Source organism: Catharus ustulatus, chromosome 16 (assembly GCF_009819885.2).
Source record: "Catharus ustulatus isolate bCatUst1 chromosome 16, bCatUst1.pri.v2, whole genome shotgun sequence".
Taxonomy (NCBI): domain Eukaryota; kingdom Metazoa; phylum Chordata; class Aves; order Passeriformes; family Turdidae; genus Catharus; species Catharus ustulatus.
Window position 1 is genome coordinate 6,504,333 of NC_046236.1, and position 19,192 is coordinate 6,523,524.

General features: G+C 42.3%; 2 protein-coding genes across 4 annotated transcripts in view; both read right to left on the minus strand.

The window, feature by feature from the left end:
- LOC117003938 overlaps positions 1–2,188 on the minus strand; it is a 73,793-nt gene extending 71,605 nt beyond the window's left edge. Inside the window, exons 1-2 of the mRNA XM_042779783.1 lie at positions 2,111–2,188; positions 1,046–1,116 (exon numbers count right to left, since the gene is read on the minus strand). Of these exons, the coding sequence (XP_042635717.1) occupies positions 1,046–1,116; positions 2,111–2,122 (83 nt within the window). The 5' untranslated portion in view covers positions 2,123–2,188. The remainder of the gene's footprint in view (positions 1–1,045; positions 1,117–2,110) is intronic.
- Positions 2,189–8,161: 5,973 nt separating this feature from the next.
- Positions 8,162–15,984, minus strand: LITAF (lipopolysaccharide induced TNF factor). 3 transcript variants are annotated; one of them, XM_033074549.2, is made up of 4 exons: positions 15,761–15,984; positions 11,667–11,849; positions 11,144–11,300; positions 8,162–10,839 (listed from the first exon to the last, which is right to left on the minus strand). In XM_033074549.2, the coding sequence occupies exons 2-4, from the start codon at positions 11,842–11,844 to the stop codon at positions 10,731–10,733; spliced, it is 444 nt and encodes a 147-aa protein (XP_032930440.1). In that variant the 5' UTR covers positions 11,845–11,849; positions 15,761–15,984; the 3' UTR covers positions 8,162–10,730. The 3 variants fall into 3 exon arrangements, with proteins under 3 accessions (XP_032930440.1, XP_032930442.1, XP_032930441.1); XM_033074551.2 differs by lacking the exon at positions 15,761–15,984 and adding an exon at positions 15,250–15,452; XM_033074550.2 differs by lacking the exon at positions 15,761–15,984 and adding an exon at positions 15,196–15,452.
- Between the last annotated feature and the right edge of the window lie 3,208 nt (positions 15,985–19,192).

The window sequence follows — 19,192 nt, forward strand, 5'->3', positions numbered from 1 at the left end:
TGGCTTCTCTGCAAAGAACAATATACAACTCCCCTTACTGCTACGAAAATCCTGCAAATAACTTCACAGAAGATGTGCCTGTACACTCATTTGATCTCTGATACCACTGCCCATAGAGAGAACACAAAGTTCTTCATGAAGAATATAAAAAGCAATGCATTTCCTCCAAACTTGCTCTTTTTGACCCTTTGAATAGAGTCAATTACCCCAGCTCTCTGTGTTGTTTAAAGGCTGAGAATCCAAGTGGCAGGACAAAGAGGAAGATTACAAGGCCAAGCTTAATCAGACAAGAGAATTGCCTTTTTTGGGGTTTTTTTTTTGTTTGTTTGTTTGGTTTTTGTTTTTGTTTTTTTTTTGATGGCACAAGAAGCATCAGCTTTCTGGGAAAATTCCACAATTTGAGGAGATCTTTTTGTATAGCCATCTACACTGGAGACTATACCTTGGCAAGTCAGTGAGAAGCACACTGACACATGTTAGGAATGAGCTACTAAACCCAAGAACAGAAAGGGAAGAAAATCTCATTGGACAAATAAATAAAATATAAATACCTTGGAAGAAAAAAGGTTTTGCCTTATGAGAATCTTCTAAACCAAGAACTTCTGAAATGCACTGCAAAACTCTAGAGTCTGTGGAAGTAACCTCTGCAGCTCTGAGAGCTGTGATCCACACGTGCTGCTAGAGGTCTGGGGAATTTGTACTCAGAATAATTTGAATTGTCTACTGTCCAAATGGTTTTACATACAAATGGATGAACTTACATTGAAGAAAAATCTGTTTGGACCAAATGCCTCACTTTCTCTCATTTTTGCTTATGGTGGTCATATCTGGATCCTCATTTAACAACAACAACAAAAAAAACAAAACCAAAAAACAAGCAAACAAAAAAACCCTCCACCAACAAACAAACAAAAACCACACAAAAAAAGAAACCCTACAACTAAACAGAGTATGAAGCAGAGTGAACACTGTCCCGTCAGGCTGCTGTTAAGCCATATAGTTTAAAAAAACTCCAAAAACCAGACCAGATTAGAATGTTTTCTACCTTAGACTGTCCATTTCCTTCAGAGACTCCTCTCTGGATGCAAAAGTTTTCTTAATCTGTACATCTTGCACCTAGGAGCAAAGATTTTAAGTAATATATTATTTGTCAAGAGGAACTTGTGGATTTATCACACCAGGATAACCACACTGAACATCACAGACTATGAACAAAGGCTCAGTGTTGCAACAGAATTGTATTAGCCCCATCTTCAGGTGGCATATCTGAGGCAGTTTCCAGAAAGTTCTTCTATGAAGACATTTCACTCACTGTTAAACACATTCTACACAGCACTATTATAATCCTTTCACTGCCAAACCACTAATCAGTTAATTTTAATCCATGTGCTAGGACAGGGATAACTATCCTCTCCATTGTTGGCCTTATGTAGTGTGCATTTAGTAGACACATGTCAACCCCCCCAGCAAAATCAATGAATTATCCCCTCTGTTAACCTGAAGGAAAACCCAGGCAGCTGAGAAATTTATTTCCCCTGGTGCCCCTGTAGTTCTAAAGCCCTGTAGTTCTCCACCTGGCCTACCTCAGGGCTCACCCCAGGAGAAGCTCTGCAACTTGAAACTGCCCTATTGCTCTTGCACTCAGACAGATCTGTTGTGATGAATAGAGTGTTACAAGACTGAATTTGACACTGGACTAGGAATGGCACCAATCCAGCACATCATACAAGTTTCTCAAGTTCTCTTTAAAATGCTTGCTATTTTAAAATTACTGCTACAGATATGAAAGTGCTTTAAAGTAAACCAAGTTCCTTTCAATGACTGGCTTTATCTCTAGTTCTGCACCTCATGTAACAAAACAATGAAACTGTTGTGCTACTCAGAAAAGAAAACAATTATTTACTTAATATACACTCTAAAGCTGGCAAATACATAATTTCAAGTTGTGGCACATCAAAGCAATACTGCAACTCTAATTATGAGATCCAGAATTGAACTGGATTTTAATTACAAGAAAAACAAGTGTTTGAAATGGAGCAATAATCCCAAAGCAAAATAAGATTCCACATCAGCTCATCCCAATCACTCAAACAATTATGATAATACTTACTTCCAAAACCATCTGGCAATTCCCCAATACTTCAATGATCACTGTGCTCTCCAGAGAGATGCCACTGCTTTTGTAAGTATTTCCCTGCAGGAATGTGCTGGTGACTGCTGAATACCTGTAAATGTATCTAGCTCTTTTTGGGAAGTATGATGCACTGTATCCTAGGAAATAAACAAACAAACCAAAAAAAAAAAAAAAAGGGGGGGTGTTTTTTAAGTCTATTAAACTTCTCCTTCTCTCTGTTTGTTTTCTATCTTTTAATCTTTCAGCCACCTGAATCAGCTGAGCGAAGGGATGGATAGTCAGACTGCTCCCCTCCCATTCGGACTTTCAGTTGGAAGAATTGGGTTTCTGAAAGCACCCTGAATGCTGGCCATAGCTCCTGAAAGGAGGGTGAAAAGACTTCCCCTCTCCCAAGCACAAAACCTCACAATTTCCTTTAAGGCAAGGAGATAATTTCCATGGGCAGAAAAGGAATGTAATGCATTTGCAGCATGATGCTCTTTAGACACCTTTCAGAGAGCAGCAAAGCAGGACCTTCACCACAGCAAGATGAAACAGATCTGCTCTTCATGCCCATGGTTGGGCTCAGTCCCACACTGGTTTAGTCCTTTGCTCAGCTCTAATGTTTAGGAGCTTTTTAGAGCTCACAGAATGAAAACTTCAGGCAGGTGTGGGCCTGGTAAACCTTAGTGGAACTTCTCTGCTGTTTCCATAAATGCTGATCACTCAGACATAAGCACCTTTCTTCCCAGAACACAACATCCCTGTGGACATTTTCAAATTCTTCTTTCCTTATCATAGAAAAAGCTGAATACAATCTTGTTTTACTCACCTGCACATTCTGATAAACAGGAAGCTCCATAACTTAATCCCGCTGAGGATCCTGCAATGACAGGTAACAGAACAGAATAGCAGTGCAAATTTGTGTGCAGCTCAGCATGGACCTGCTGCTTCTGAATTTCAGTGAAATTACTGAAATCAAAGCACGGTCCTCTAAATAAATAAATAAATAAATCCATGGGAGATTTTCTATCAAGTATACAGACTGACACAACCTCCCTATTTCTGTTGCTTTCCCCAGAATGCTGAAGGAAGAGGCACAATTTAATGCATCCTCTCCAGGGAGGATGCTCTCCCACCTGCCCCGTACCACCCAAAGAGCTCAGTGAGGCAAACTGCTACACTTAGCAAACTTAGCAGAGGAAAAATTTATTCTACTTACTCCCTGAAGCTCCAGCCACAACAGCACAGAGTAAAATGATGATGAGCAACCCTGTGGCCATCAAAATCACCTCCTCAGACCAGAAGTTAACAAAAAGACATCAGCTCTGCTCTCAAAGGCACCTCTGAGCAAGGCACGGAAAGAAAATTTCCTTCACAAAGCAGGAGCTCACTATTTCAACTCCCCTCTTCCAGACAGAGGAGGGGCTCTGGCAGGGTAGCCTGCAGAGAGGAGGGGGAGGTTGTGGTGAGGGGGAGAGACAGACTCACACATAACCATTGATCCCATCCCCAACAGCTTTTCAGCCTTTTTGCAAGAGAAGAGAAAGAGATGTTAATCTATTTGAAATCCCACAAAAAGGAAAGAAATTAGGTGAAAAGGAAAAGAAATTAGGTGTATGGTATCATAACAGAGCAAATGCTCACAACAATCCCGTGCAGTGAGTTTAAACTAAATAAACAAATGTAAAAGTCACCGTAGGAATCACTCCTTGATGATTAATCAAGCAAAAAAGAAGCATATAGGATGAAAGGCAGAGCTTTGGGACTAAAGGGAAGGTGTTTCCATTGGGAGCAAGCAAATTCATGGGAGGCAGCTCATCCCACCAAACAAGGTCCCAAACCTCAAATGGGTGAAATTGTGTGTGAATAATGAGAGATTCCTTTGTGGAAAATTACTTGCTGAGTTTGCCGTTCTTACTCTGCTAAGCTACTCAGTCTGGTACTCAATCTAATTTTTCATTTAAGAGTACAGCTTCTCTGGGCATAGTATGTACTCCATGTAAGCAGTTATTTAGCTCTTGGTCTACTCTCAGCAATATGGACAGAAGCAGGAAAATTAATAGCTGGGTAGGAACATAAAAACATGATGAATTTACCAGAAAATTGCTATATTGCGACAATTCTTTCCTGGAATCACTAGTATTGCCCAGTTTCCACACCAGTCTGACTTTTAATTGTTTATATAATAAGATTTTCCAATACATTTCACATGGCTATTGAAAAAAACCTTTAAAGCATAAAATTTGCATCAAAGTCAGTAGGAATATCAACACAGAGAGAATTTCTGCTTTATCATGACATTGGTTCAAGTGCAGAGTATAATTTAGGCTTTATAAAATAATCTAATTTGCATTTTAATCTCAAGTTTTAGCTTTGTAGCTTCCTATTTCTTAGGGAAGGAACCATACTAATAAAAAAAAAGAAATATATCTTATGGTAGGACTATGAGCACACTCGAGAATTTATAAATCTGAGCTTGCTTAAATCTTGGCAATTTCATAGGCCCAAGAACAAAGAAATTAATGAACAAAATTCTAGGGCTTTTTTTGATAAAAATATTTCAAACAGTTGTTTTCAGCACAGCACAAATTTGGGGCAGTTTTTATTAAAATATCTAAATACAGAATTAAATTCCTGAATAGCAGCTAGGATCTAAATGCAAGAAGTCAAACCTTTAAGATAAAATATCACATAAGTGTCCTGTGCACTTGGTTCATGTGACATCCCTCACGTAGTGGTTGGCAAGTGCAGGATAGACCCCAAGACTGGAAATATTTGTAAATATTTTTTCCTACCTCACACTAGGTGAGCTTTTTCTAAAAAATCAAAACACCACCCCCAAAACAGGCAGAAAAAGAACCTCCTGAAGAGAAATTTCCAGCATATTGCTGTCCTAGATAATCTTAAAAAATGGAAGAAAATCCGGCACGCTGCAAACACATTGGTTTAATGACACACAAGAGACCCACGCTGGCTATAAGTCTCAGGAAAGTATTCATTCCTTCTAATGGATACTGCCCTCAAGTTTGGAAAATTAATTTAATAAAAAGTACCATCTGTCACACAACAGGGCAAGCCTATCTGTGGACACTGACAACTGTTCACTATTACTGCCAAGAAAGCCCGAGCTTTTACAAACTGGCAGTCTGCTTTATACAGGCCCCACAAATAATATTAAATAAATATTATCGTAACACTGACGTTCAGCCCTAACAGCCGAAGGCAGGAGGGAAGCGCCCTTGGCCAGGATCCCGCTCCCACCTGTGCGCTCGCCGCACCTCCTGTGCCCGCAGCCCTCCACGTCCGGGAGCTCCGCCTGGGAACGGACCCGAATCGAGCCCGCGGAGCCTCCACAGTGCCGGGCACCCCCGGAGCGCCCCTCACAGTACAGAGCGTGTCCCGGAGCTCCCCTAACAGCACCGATTGTGTCCCGGAGCTCCCCTCACAGCGCCCCTAACAGCACCGAGCGTGTCCCGGAGCGCCCCTCACAGCGCCGGGCACCGCCCGGAGCAGCGCTCCGGGGACAGCGGCCCCAACACCCTCCAGCCTCTGGAGCAAACGCCGCAAAAGCGCTGCGAGGCACCAACGATTTCCAGGACTTTTTCCCAGCTGAAATGAAGCGGTAGAGGGGCCACCTGCCCGCCCCAGGGCTGTTGCAGCGGCCGCTCCCCGGCGGGCCGCCCTCAGGCTCGGCCCCCGAGCGCCGAGGAGCGGCCGAGGAAGCCGCGGGCGAGGGCGCGCAGAGCGAGCGGGTCAGCGAGGAACAGCGTGAGGGGGCCGCACCTGCAGTCCGGTGTCCAGTCCTGGGCCTCTCGCAGCGAGGACACTGAGCTGCAGCATGACCAGAGACGTGCAGCGGAGCTCCTCATCAACACTGATGAGCAACAAACAGCTGAGGGAGCTGGGGGCCTCAGCCTGGAGGAAAGGAGTCTCAGGAGGGACCTTCGCTTTCAGCTGGGTGAAAGAGTGGTCAGGCATTGGAACAGGCTGTGCAGGGAAGTGCTGGAATCACCATCCCTGGAAGCATTCAGAAAATATGTCCATGTGATGCTTAGGGACATGGCTGAGCGGTGGAGCTGGCAGGCTGATGGTTGCACTCAACGATCTCAGAGGTCTTTTCCAACCTTAGCGATGCTATGATTCTGTTTCCTAGGATAAAAAAATTCTTCAGCGCTACTTCATGAACAATAAAAGCACTTTACAAGGCAACTTCTGTACTAGTTACCAAGACTCAGAGCACTCAGATTAGCATCACGAGAAGGTACTTCAGAGGCTGTGGGGAGAAAGAGATATAAATTGCTTTGGGTTTGTCTTTTTTTCCCCCTAATGCTTTTGTGAACCCCTTGCTGTCACATTCAGATGCAACTGTGGCTTTAAGTCCTAGAGTAGTGTCGGTCATACACCCTGCTAACGAAATGGTTCTCTGGAGCTCATTGAAGCTGCTTTTAGGGGTAATTTTTTGTTACAAAGACAAAGCTGTAGTGTGAAGCAAAACAGCCAAACACAAAAGGACTTCTAAAAAGTCGCCTACTCACTCTTGGTTTGTCTCAACTTGGGCACAGCTACTTTCAGCACCTCCAGGCCACACAGCTATCTATTCAGACATTAAATTTTCAAGTTCTTAAACCATCCCCACTCCCACAAAAAGACCAACAAAAATAAATTTTAAGTAGTTATAAGATGCACTTCCTTTGAAATCAGTAGGTTTCACATGCACCTTTTAGTGTCCTAGGTGTTTAGGTGTGAAAAAGTACTAAGATGCTCATTGGCAAATTTATTTTTATACTGGATTTATAACCAGCATATCAAACCTGTGAGTATTCATCTCACAAAAAATATATTAAAAGTCATCCCAAAGAAAAGAAATTCATCTCACATTGCAGGATCTTATGAAGCAAATAGGAACACAAAAGTTAATTTCCTATAAAATGCAATCACCTGAACTACAAAAACTTTACATCTTTGCCACAGGATTTGCGCTGCATAGTTTTTATTCCAAGGATGATATTATTGTATACTCCATTACTGACCTCCTGCCACGCAGTTATTAACTAGGTTTGAGTACAACTCATTTCTTTAAAAAAATCCCTTGTGGTTAGACTGCCAGAAGTGCTGCCACAAACACTGCAATAAATAGCAGCTTCTTGAAACCGCTCTGAACTCGCTTAACACCTCCCTGTTGTAGGGCTATCAGCTGCCTGTTACTTGTTTTAACAATTTTTATTTTGTATCCTCTTTGCATGACAAGTTTTGTTTCCTTCTGGCTCAATCCTCATCAGAATTTGAACACTGTGCAAGTTCTATTAAAAACAGAAACCTAATGAAAATAACACTGTCGAAGTGTAGCAAAAAGCAAAGTAATCCTAGAAAGCTCCTGAAGGTGTGTGTAGGGAATCTGTAATTAATCTGTAACGTGAGGCTGGAGGATTTCAGATGGCCTGTGCTTCTTCCTTGTGTGAAAACAGCTAAAGTCCATAAAGTCAGCATTGTTCCTTCTGTATCTTACCTTACTAAGGAAAAACTATACATACAACACTCACTACCAAAAAAACCTCAAAGTTGCTTAATAAAAATAATAAATATCAGTGCAATAACACAAACTTGTTTGAGGTACTAACCTTGCTTTCCTGTGCTTTCTGCACCCCAAAAAACCAACTAAACAAAAATTTAGATGCTGAAAGAAACGAGGGTATTCTCACATGATTAATAGGGATTCTTTCCTACTGAATACAGTGATATTTGATATATATTGCTGGTATGTGAATGTGGAGCCATATTTATGTATTTATTTAGTTGCATTGCAAGTGAAAGATTTACCAACAGTTTTAATTGAAAAAATATTTCTAGTACACAGATTGTAGGAAAACAACACATTTTCAGTGTGGCTCTGTGGGGGACAGTTGGTCTGCAAAGCAGACAATGCGATTTATGAGATTTATGTCCCAGGTGATACACTGAAAATTTTCTCCCTTCACTTAACATTTCAGTCACCCATGTGTTTGGAAACATTCCAAATATTTTAATTTTCCAATTACAAGCACTAGATAGGAAAGACAAAGTTTTTATTTTAAATAGAGTCAGTCTTAAAAACAAAAAGTAATTTCAACATAATAAAACACAAAGTGCTTTCACACAAAGCAAGTTATATCCTGCATTTGTTTGTCCAAGGTAGGTTTAACAAAGCAGGTTACTTTGGCACAGTCTGCACATCATTCCATACACAAGAAAACAAACACAGGCTTTGCATTTAAGGAAACCCAGCTATAAAAGGGGCAGCAGAAAGCCTTGCAGAACGCTGAATTACAAGGAAGAGCTGCCAACATTGTGTGTCCTTTTCTCAATCCATACAAGGAACTTAAAGAGAATCAATGGACTGTCCACATAAATCAAAACAAACATTTTTTGTGTGTGTGTTTCGCATTCTGATTCCAACACCTCAGATTTTCTAGGCAACACTTTGGAAAGAGAAGGGGAGCTAAGGGAATAACAACTGAAGACTTACCAAATGATTATATGGCAGGATTATGCATACCAGACTGACAGGGTGTTGAAGAATTAAAAATCATCCCCACCATGCAAGCAAATCCCAAGTTTGGAAACAGTGTGAGCTTCATTGCTTCTTTCTGTCTTGCTCTGACAATAAACTGACAAGAAGCACATTTTCTGTGACACCCAGTGGGGGAACTCTCCTTCCCAGTAAGGCACAAGCCTTGCTCGTGCCAGCAGAGCAGAAAGTTCAATGCAGCATCACCCAAGCCCTTCAAGAACATGGAGAGCAATATAGTGGTTCACCAGCAGACAAAAACACTTGTTGGTACCACAGCATCAAGATGGACAGATACGAAACTACCAGCTTTTTATCTCCATCGTCCCCTTGCCAGTTAGTAGCTGCTGATGTACATTCTTACGACACGAGGAGACCAGAAACCTTTTCCAAATACACAAGGAAGCTCTTAAATCACTTGCAGACTGAATCACAAGCAACAGCAGATTACAAAACCTAATTAAGACAAGGCCTAGAGATTGTACGTGATCTACAAAATTACTGGATTTCAAACATAAAGTGTTGAAAGACTTGAAAAACTAATTTATACCAAATATTTACAGAAGGCACATTTGGTAAGAACTGTAAATGCAGTATTTTTTATTTGTATTTGTTTTAGCTTTTTCCTTTTACATATATTAATACAGTGTTGCCAACACAGCCTTTTTAAACAACTGTCTGTCTTTTCTGGACAGGTATCATTTACGTTGTACATTAAGAAGAAGGTTTTTACAGAAAGGGTGATCAGACATTGGAATGGGCTGCCCAGGGAGATGGTGGAGTCACTGTTCCTGGAGGTATTTAAGAAAACATTGGGTGCAGTATTCAGCACCATGGTCTGGTTGATAAGGTGGCATTAGGACACAGGCTGGACATGATGATCTCAAAGGTCTTTTCCAACCCAGCTGATTTTGTGATTCAGATTCTGTGATATACATCAAAATGTTGTTTGATCAAGTTGCTTATAACACAGAAATTACTTGAACCTTCAGAGACTCATTCCCTAATTTTTTGTGATTATCATCTTAAGCATATGCAGCTTACGTTTCTAAAAGCAGAACTCATCTTTAGTTTTATTTAGAAAAATCAGAGAAACTCCTTAACAAACATTTAATCTTCTTAATAAAGAAACAATAATTAATGAGCAGGTCAACAACTAAAAGCTCAGGCGTTTTATTTATGTGTTTCAAGTGGAATTCAAGCCTTACGATAAGACTGAGGTTTGTTTATGATTGATCAGCTGACTTACGTAAATGTACAAGGAAGTTTTCCAATGTTCTAACCAAGGCTCTCCGGACATTTCCACTGGAGTGAAGAGAACACTTCACAGACTTTCAATCAGCAGTAAGAAAGCCTCCAGCCTAACAAAAACCACCGAACAAGTATCTTCTATATGAACATCTTTAATTCAGATTGGAGACATGACTAGACCTGAAACTGGCAAGAAAATTCAGGTACTAGATTCAATCACTACTTTTGCACAACAACCTGAGTTGTCCATTTGGAAAAGGTACCTCCAAGAAGGAAGAAACCTTTAGGTTTGGTTATTTTCCACCTATGGAAGTTTTAAAATCAATTCTAGTGCTCATGAAAAGATGACAACAAACGATTTCTTTTTTCAAAGAGGAGCACCTGTCTCTGAGGCAACTCCCTGCAAGTTCATAAACAGTGTTGCTGCCAAAGCATGAGACTAAACAGTTCTCCGTACACATCCTCCTCTCGTTGTGTGCTGAGACTTTACAGTCTTGATGCAAGCACAGTGTGCAACATGTCAGAGACAAGATTAACTGAAGAACATCACCAACCTGTTCTGCGTAAAGCAAAAAAGGGAAACACTCCATTGCTCTCCACTGGTGCTGGAACTGAGGGGCCCATAAAGATTAGGTATGCTTTTTACAGACCTAAGTGAGACTCCTCTCAAGCAAATGCATATTCAAATCATCTAGAAATAAACATTACTTTTTATTGGTTTCCAGTGAAAGGATCCACAGAAAAAACATGTAGTCTCCAGGAAGATTCAGAGAAGGCTTGTAGAGGTGCTAAAATACTTCATCAATGTTTAAATACTGCCTATAAACGTTTGTAAGAACCAAGAAGAGTATTGCATTTTGGACAGGTGTGATCCACATCCTTTAGGGCATCAATGCAGAAGGGAATTAAGCAGCAGCCTGCTACACACCTGCAAAGGCAAAAACAAAGTGAAAAACATTGCTTTAACACTTTTTATACACACAAGAAGGTAAAATGTATTTTGTCCAAAAGCCATCAGTAAAACTGGTAAGCTTTAGGAAGAACACACATGGCTATGGAGTCCATTCCCGTAATGTTCCAGAACTGCTGTATCCTGTAGGACACAGATGCACACGTAGGCTAATTGAACCACAAAGGCTCAGGTCCCACATGGAGAAACCAAAGCTGAGAGCTCCCTTACACGTTAGAGCTAAAAAAAGACAAGGTAAAAGTACAAATGGGAGTTGACCTACCCCACCAAGCAGAGGCCACCACATGACAGCCAGGTCAAAGCTCCTGAGTCATACGAGAGACGTGTCACTATCATCTGGTTGCAGGAAGGGCAGCACATCTGAATTGGGCGGTCATAAAACACTATTGGCTGCTGCACATACACCGTCTGAACAGCAACTGAGCAGAAAAATGGCTTTTACTCCATGAGGAACAGGAAAAAAGAGTAGCAATCAACTTCCTCTAAACCAGACATAACTGAAATATTCAGGGCTCAGAGCAATGAATACAATACACAATACACAAAGACAGACACTGTCTTAAAAATAAAGCTGCACTAAAAACTGCAGAAAGCCAAATTATGTTATTGATATCAGGGCACACTGAAGGATTCACAAGAATTGATTCACCTTATTCTCTTCAGAAGTATTTTTTGGCAAGTGATGAACACCTGTGAACCATGATTTTTCATCTTCTGACAGCACCTATTACACAGCCACCTGACACCACCTTAACATGAGGTACAGAAGAGTTTTGGAGGCTTACTGGGGTTATTTGCTGGTGGAGGCTGCCCCATGTGTGGGGGAGGGTTCATTCCCTTCCCATCTGGCATCGGCCCAGGGCCAGGGACAGGATAGGGGTGGGGATAGTTCATATTGATGCCTACGGCTTCATCATAAGAAGGTGGTGCAGATGGCACAGGGTTGCCACTTGGAGCAGACATTGTATCTGAAACATAAAGAGAGAAAATCATAACAGAAGGCATTATTTATTAAGGGCAATTGACAAATAATTAGGCTCAACTCAACAGCAAGAAGATAACTAGATTAAAAGGGACATTAACCAGCATAAAATTAATTGGCTGGTATTTATTTCTGATAGTATTAAATGTTAATCTTGATTTCACTGTTGTTGTTGCCTACTTCCCATTTCCTTTTCACTATGAATTTTTTGCACTTTGTCCCAACACAATTCTTCCTCATACTAAAGCAGGGAGGTGGGGCATTTTTATCAGTACACTATCTATCAGTCTCCTATTTCTCCAAGAACACTATTTCTAATCCCTCTTGTTCACCTGAAAAACTGAACAGTATGATAGGCCACATGGTAGTTGCTTAACCAACATGAGCCTGGTTTGTGGTGAAGCTTAAATAATCAAAAAATACTATTTACCTCTGCTGTAATTTGATATAAGAAGTATTTATATTGAAGGAAAAAGAAACCCAAAGAATGAAGCATATAAAACTGAACTCAAAGCTTTTACAACTATCCAATGTGTCTAAGCTTGCTATTTTTGCTTCTTAGCAATGTTTTAATGAGTTTGAAGTGCAACTTCTCCTCTGCCAATTGTTTCATTCTTGCAGAGGATAGGAATGCTGACCACTGCCAAGAAAGGACTGTGGTTTCAATGCAGACTTCCTCTCCTACTCCCCAGCTTCTTAGCCCACCATTTTCTTCGTGGAACAAGGTCTTATGGCATCAATGCTGACCAGGCATCTCCCTTTTCCCCTTCATCCTAAGGACCAATCAGACAGCTCTCCAAGAGTCACACTCTGGTGTCGCACATACAACCCCTCTGTACCCATGCGAGTCTTTGCACTCAGTGCTATCTGGGAAAGGCAACCTGTATTTGGAATATTAATTCTATGGTGCTATGAAAAGTTATATAGGTGCTCCAATTACCCTCAGCATTACCATGAATAAAAGACGGGAAATTGCACTGATACAATTCTTCCGTACAAAAGACAACATGCAAAGAGAAAGAATTTCAAGTGAAAGTGTCTATTTAGGGTGTCACTCCATCCACCCTAAGCTCAGGTGAGACAAGTTTCCAACAATGACAAAAGCCTTTCTGTTCAACCAGAGCATGGAAAAATCTCTGGAATACTGCTGATTATCTTCCTCACACAACACAGCTTTCATCAGGATTTCAGTGAACTCTATCAACACTTTCATAAAGAAATTGTCACAAGTTTGTTCACTCCTCCAGGTTACACAGGACTAATCACCTGCACTGGAGGCATGGGGATACACCAGTAAACAGCAATGTTTATATATTTCAGAAGTCCCACATTCTTTCCAGCAGATTTAGAAGCAATGTGGAAACGTATTACAAAGGGAATTGTGTATTCAATCAAGTGTGGGTTTTATAGCAGCCCCATGGCCATGACAAACACAGGAGCTGGTACAGAAGGACAGATGTGGCTACCAGGGCTGGAGCAGTAATTGTGCTAAGCCTGGGACAAACATTGCTCCTTCCCACATTTCACATACGCACACTGCAGCTTTGGCAGAATGAAGAGGGAACAAGACAGCACTCAAAGATGTTGAAACTCAGTAAGTTTTTGTCATAACAAATATTTCACAGCTATACTTTTAAAAAACACTGATCTTCTGTTTTCTTTAAAAAAGAGAAGTTTTCCCCTTGTGACTAAACTGCAGAGATGAATCACGACCTACTGGCCCCACTCAGTGTGCTGGTTTAAGCTGAGGGGGCACAAGAAGCCAGAAGGGGACACTTCCAGAACAGCTGACCCCAGCTGACCAAAGGGATATACCAGACCATAAAGCATCACTCAGCAATAAAACCTGGAAGAAGGCTGTTGAGAGGGAAATACTGCTCAGGGACTGGCTGGGCATCGGTTGGTGGTGAGCAGTTGTTCTCATTTACTTCACTTGCTGGATTGTATTTCTCCCTGTTATTTTCCTTTTCATTATAATTATTATATTTTTTTTAATTTTAATTTTATTTCAATTATGAAACAGTTTGTATCTCAACCCATGAGGTTTCTCAAACTCTTCCAGTTTCTTCAGGGGTGCAGTGAGTGAGCAGCTGTGTGGTGCTCAGTTGCCAGGTGGGGTTAAACACACAGCTACTTCTGCTGCTCAGCTCTGCTTCACTGACAAGCAAATTCTAGGAAATTGAACAACCCCCTTTCACAGATTTCAAAATGATCATAACTTCCAGCATGAGTTCTAGTCTTAATATCTACTTATTTTTAAATTACATTGCATGTTCATTTCTTACCACCAAGTGGTTTTGAACAACCATTTCAATTTAAAAGTGATCACTGCACTTTTTCTGCACTTTCATTTTTTTTCTTTTCCTGTAGACAAAAGTGAAAAGGTCTTAGGTCCTCACAGCACCTTTGGGGCACCCTATTTCTTTTTTTAAAGTCTCAAAACTGTAGCATACTTAACGTGTACAAAGTACTACAGTGAATGGTAAATAGCTAAAATCATGTATGAATTCCTTCAAGTTACCTATCAAAACAAAAATTCCTAATAAACATCAAGATGACATCAGGACTACAAAAAAATCTCTTCAAAATACTGAGTTGCAGATGTAACCACAACATTTTCTAATGTCCCTTCTGCTTTAAACATCAGAGATATATGAACCATCACTTCATACAGCCATTGCAAATGTGCCAAGTATGTTTCACACTCCAAGTATTGAAAAACAGGCTTGGGACAAGGGAAAAAGAAGGTCTAGCCCATCTTTCTGCTTCATCTGTAAACAACCAACCAAAACCCCAGCCAGTAAATTGCTTACAATTACAGCTATCCTAACCTAGTCTGGCCGAACAAATCTGTTGCTGCCCTTCCCTTAAACTCTTGTTTAAATTTGACACAACTTAATCCTTAAATTAAACAATTGCTACGCAGTCCTCTTCACTAGAAATCCTAAATCACCCTCCAACACCAACGCAGATCAGAGTCTAAGACAGCTACCGGTCAGCAAAACCAAGAATGAAATATGTGTTGAAGGCTTATTTTTTTTAACAACAGCAGGATATACAAGTTTATCAAAGCACTCAGATTTTTGCAGCGCAAAGCCCTAACACAGCACCTTCTTGGACCACCAGCTTCGTGTGAACTCTGGACAACAACTTCCTAATTTACCAACCTGCTGAGAAATACTGTCTCAAAATTGTTTAAATTTCTCAGGCATTTGTGAGAGAATAAAATCCAATAATCACAACAAAATAGACTTTGACATATCATTATTTCAGGAAGAACCAATGGCATTGACGTCGCACTGAACTCTATACCGGCAAAGTAGATACAGTACCGCACGGCGTGCTCTGCCGGCAGGAGAGATTTCAGAGGTTAGTGTTACTTTTACCAAGTCATCAGTACTCTCGGAATAATCCTGTGAGTGGTTTCCTGTAAGTAACCCCCTCCTCGAGGCAGGGCAGGGCCGGTCCGAGAGAAGCTGCTGCCGCGCGGCTCCCGAGAGCATTCCCTAAGGAAAGGGCCACCTTCCGCCTGCCACACTTGGGGAAGCGAAACTCCGGCCTCGCTCGGTCCCCGCCCGCAGCGCCGGGGGCAGGAGCCGTCACCCACGGCATCCCCCGGACCGTCCCGGGACCGGGCCTGGGACCGCGCCGCTCGGGACACTGCCGGCCCGGGAAGCCCCAGCCTGCCCCGGTGCCCCGGGGGCTCCTGCGGGGCGGGACCAGCCCCGAGCCGCGGCCTCTCCCCCTCCCCGCAGCCGGGCCGGAGCACTGGAGCACTGACAGCGGCCTGGGGAGGGCAGAGGGCCAGGAAGCGGCCCCGGCGGAGGAGGAAAATCCCCCCCGCCGCCCCGCTCTGCCCTGCCCGCGGCACCGCCAGGCTCCAGGCACAGCCCTTACCGTGCCGAGCCGTGCCCACCAGCCCGCCGCTCCGCTCCGCTCCTCTCCGCTCGCAGCACCGTCAGCAGGGCTTGTCCCGTCCCGTCCCCACCCGCGTTTCCTCCTCCCCTTCCCCCAGCGCCGCGAGCAGGCGCTGCGGGGGTTGCCCCAGCCGGGTCCTGCCCCGGGAGCCGCCTCGGCCGCTCTGCTGGGGACGGGACGGGACGGGACGGGACGGGAAGGGGAACGGGACGGGAAGGGGAAGGGGACGGGGAAGGGGAAGGGGAAGTACGGGCACTCCTGACGCATTTCGCAGTCACGGCGATCGGGAACTCCGCGGCTTTCGCCAAGGGCTCACTCACTTAAACCAGTAATCTTCAACTTTCCCGTCAGCAGCGCAGCCAAGCACCACGGTCTGTAACACTGCAGGGAAATCACTTCTCTAGTTCTACAACACCCCTTAAGTTACCATATCAGGTGTTTTAGACAACATACAAGAACACATAAAATAATCAACAAAACTTTCAAGTTCAAGATTCAGTAATTTTAGGTAGTGTCTTGACAAGCAAGTGAATTGGATTCAGTCTTTGGAAAACACAAGAGTATGTCACTCCTTCTTCTATCCAGCTCCAAGATAACATAAAACTAAATTATGGCCAGATCCCTAAATGGACTTCAAAAGGGACTGCTTCACACCCTGGTTTGTGCACCTGCAGGTTTTCAGCAGGGACAGTTCATAAGTCCTTTCAGCTGAAAGCATCTAAAATGTGTCAAAGTCCTGTTTTTGTATTTAAATCTTTTCTTGAACCTTGCTCTAAAGAACACACGTAAAGCTTCAATTCAAACCCATCCTGGAGCAAGGAGTCAGTTTACAGGATGGGAGGAGCTCTTATCCAAAGTGATAAACCTAACATGAAACTCTGCAGTCACAGTACTCTGCTGAATCACCTGCAAGTATGGGTGCTTGGGGATGTCATCAGATGTTGACAGTATTGAGGTCATTGAATATGCCAATCCCCCAATTTGGGGGGAACAGGAAGAGGAGGGTGGAGTGTGATTCATCAGCACTGAGATTAGAACTAGACTTAGAGGTGACTAGATTTACACCATTATCAAGAAATCACGTTATATATTATTTTTCTAAGGAGCAGAACATGAGTAATGTGGGCTTTGGTGGCCTGGATTAACTAAAATCGGAATAATTGCTCTCTTGCAAATTAAATCCCCTTCCCCAGGTGGCTATGAGCAGCTCAGGAGCCACAGAAGAGAGAAGTTGTGACAAAACACATCTCCCAGGGTGAAATAAGGCATGACCTTCAACTGAAAGCCTTCTTACCCCAGCTGCCGTGCTCTCTCACGTGTTGTATTTTGCATCTAGTTTAGGCTGGCTCGTGCTCCTCCTCGGGGACCCCAGTAACATTTCTTGTTTTTTACCCTACTACTGTTTCCAGCAAATCTCCAAATAGGCAGTTGGCATCCATTGATTGGTACGTGAGTATAGCTCCTCTCACTGTCCATCCTCCTTCTCATCCTGCTCACCATTTGCTAATTCTGACTTTCCAGTCCTTTTGCTGAATGGCACTGAGTGAAAGAAGCATCAGCTTTAGACTTAAATGATATTTAAAGGACCCTTCCAACTCACACTGTTCTGATTCTGTGATGATGATGTGGAGTTGTAAAATGCTAATCAGAGTGAAGATGATCAAGCAAAGGTTGGATGGCCTTTACTGCTGCCTCAGCCGGTGGAGGAGGAAGCAATACTGAAGTATCATGTTTCTGTTCTGCCTTTGATTTATCCATTAGTCCTAACTCAGCCTGACCAAAGGTAACTGAAACCCTCATTATCCCTCACTTACATATGAAACATAAACCAACATGGAACTGAGAAAGTTCCAACATAGCACTGAGAAAGTGCCTTCCTCCTACTACCTAAGATGGAAGCAACAGGTAGCCAATAATATTTGGCTACAGTCTCATCTCCATTTATCTGAAAATATAAAATTTATATTCGGAATCCTCCATGTAGAGGATGAGAATATAACCCCATTTCACAGACAAATGGATGGTTTTCTCCACCCTCCTCCCCAAAGGAGAGATGCCTCTTTAGTAAGTTTTGTGTCTCTGTGTCTGGCCATACCTGGGTGAAACTAAGCTTAATTAACTGTGAAGTTAAGTGTAATGAAAAACTGAATTTTTACTTTAGCTTGAAGCTAACTTAGGTTGATTAACCATTGGCTGGTGCTAATGCAGTAACAGCATTTATCAACAGCAATTCCATATCTGTATTCCTGTTGCTTCAATAAGTAACACTATTTGTGAATCCGTGATTGTGGATGTTCTTATTAAACACAACCAGACTACAGTGTCAAATTGATAATAACCAGAAATTAAGGCCAGCTGCATTCAGCCCCTCTGATCTCCAACACAAGTAGGGTTATTTTGTGCTGAATTTCAAAGTCTAATGGAACAGAGCTGCAGCCCAACAACCTACCTGGGTTAGGCCCCAGAAAACCCACAGAGCCTCCCCAAAGCTGCTGCCTGCATGTTGGCACCCACAGAAGTTCTCTTCCTGCAGCAGATTGGATGACTGGGTGGGGACACAGCCAGCCAGCACCAGCTCAAGGCATGCATCAGGAAATGTGCCTAGAACTGATACAGCTTTTTATTTCCCTCCCTTCCCAATGAGCTGTGAAGTTTATAAACATAACTAATTTTTAAAAATCCTAAGAAGGAAGTGGCAGTTTCAGGATGTAACCACGAGAGCTCTGCTCTGTCCCCAGTACCGTGGCACTGTGTGATCAGCAGCCCCACCTGCTCTATTCAGTGTTCAGCTTCTCTCTGCTTTACTGAGTTATCACCAGGGCTGCCAACAGCATCGTGGAAATGTACACAGAATATAGTGGATGTTTTGTCATCACACTGATTGCACACACACTATTGCAGAACACCAGCAGATGTCAGTTTAGCCCCAAAAATAATCACATGCTGTATTTATTAGCCTTTGCTTTTACAGCAGTAGGCTTCTGTAAAAGCAGCTAAATAAAGTCCAAAAGTTGATGTACTTTTAAAAGGCTGTTCTCAATAACATGTGTAAAATAAGTAAATCCTTAATCTCACCTTAAATTTCTCCTGCCTGGAAATCACAGGACTTGCACAAATACAAATAAATCGTTTTTCGTACGTGTGTGTCATTTTGCATATACTGATTTGTTAAAGTTAGATAAGAATTTCTATGACTTTTGATCATTTCAGCAATACTAGATACTTATGGAGTTGTACCGGAATGCAGTTTCAGACCAATAATCAATGTACAACGACAGATTTAAGGAGAGGTAAGGTAGATACATTAAGCCAAATAATCTGAAAGAATGTTTCTTTTGTTTTCTTTGCTGCTGCAACGGCTGATTCAAGTTGCTAAGCAAACAGAACAAAAGCTCCAACACAATTTCAGCA

Bases quoted from the DNA above. Each gene is read 5' to 3' on its own strand.
- LITAF (XM_033074549.2), bottom strand. From the start codon at position 11,844: ATGTCTGCTCCAAGTGGCAACCCTGTGCCATCTGCACCACCTTCTTAT. The intron at 11,301-11,666 runs GTAAGCCTCCAA...TTTTCTGCTCAG, and splicing joins TCCACCAGCAAATAACCCCA to TTGCTGTTCAGACGGTGTAT. The intron at 10,840-11,143 runs GTAGGTCAACTC...TTGCCTTTGCAG, and splicing joins GGTGGCCTCTGCTTGGTGGG to GTGTGTAGCAGGCTGCTGCT.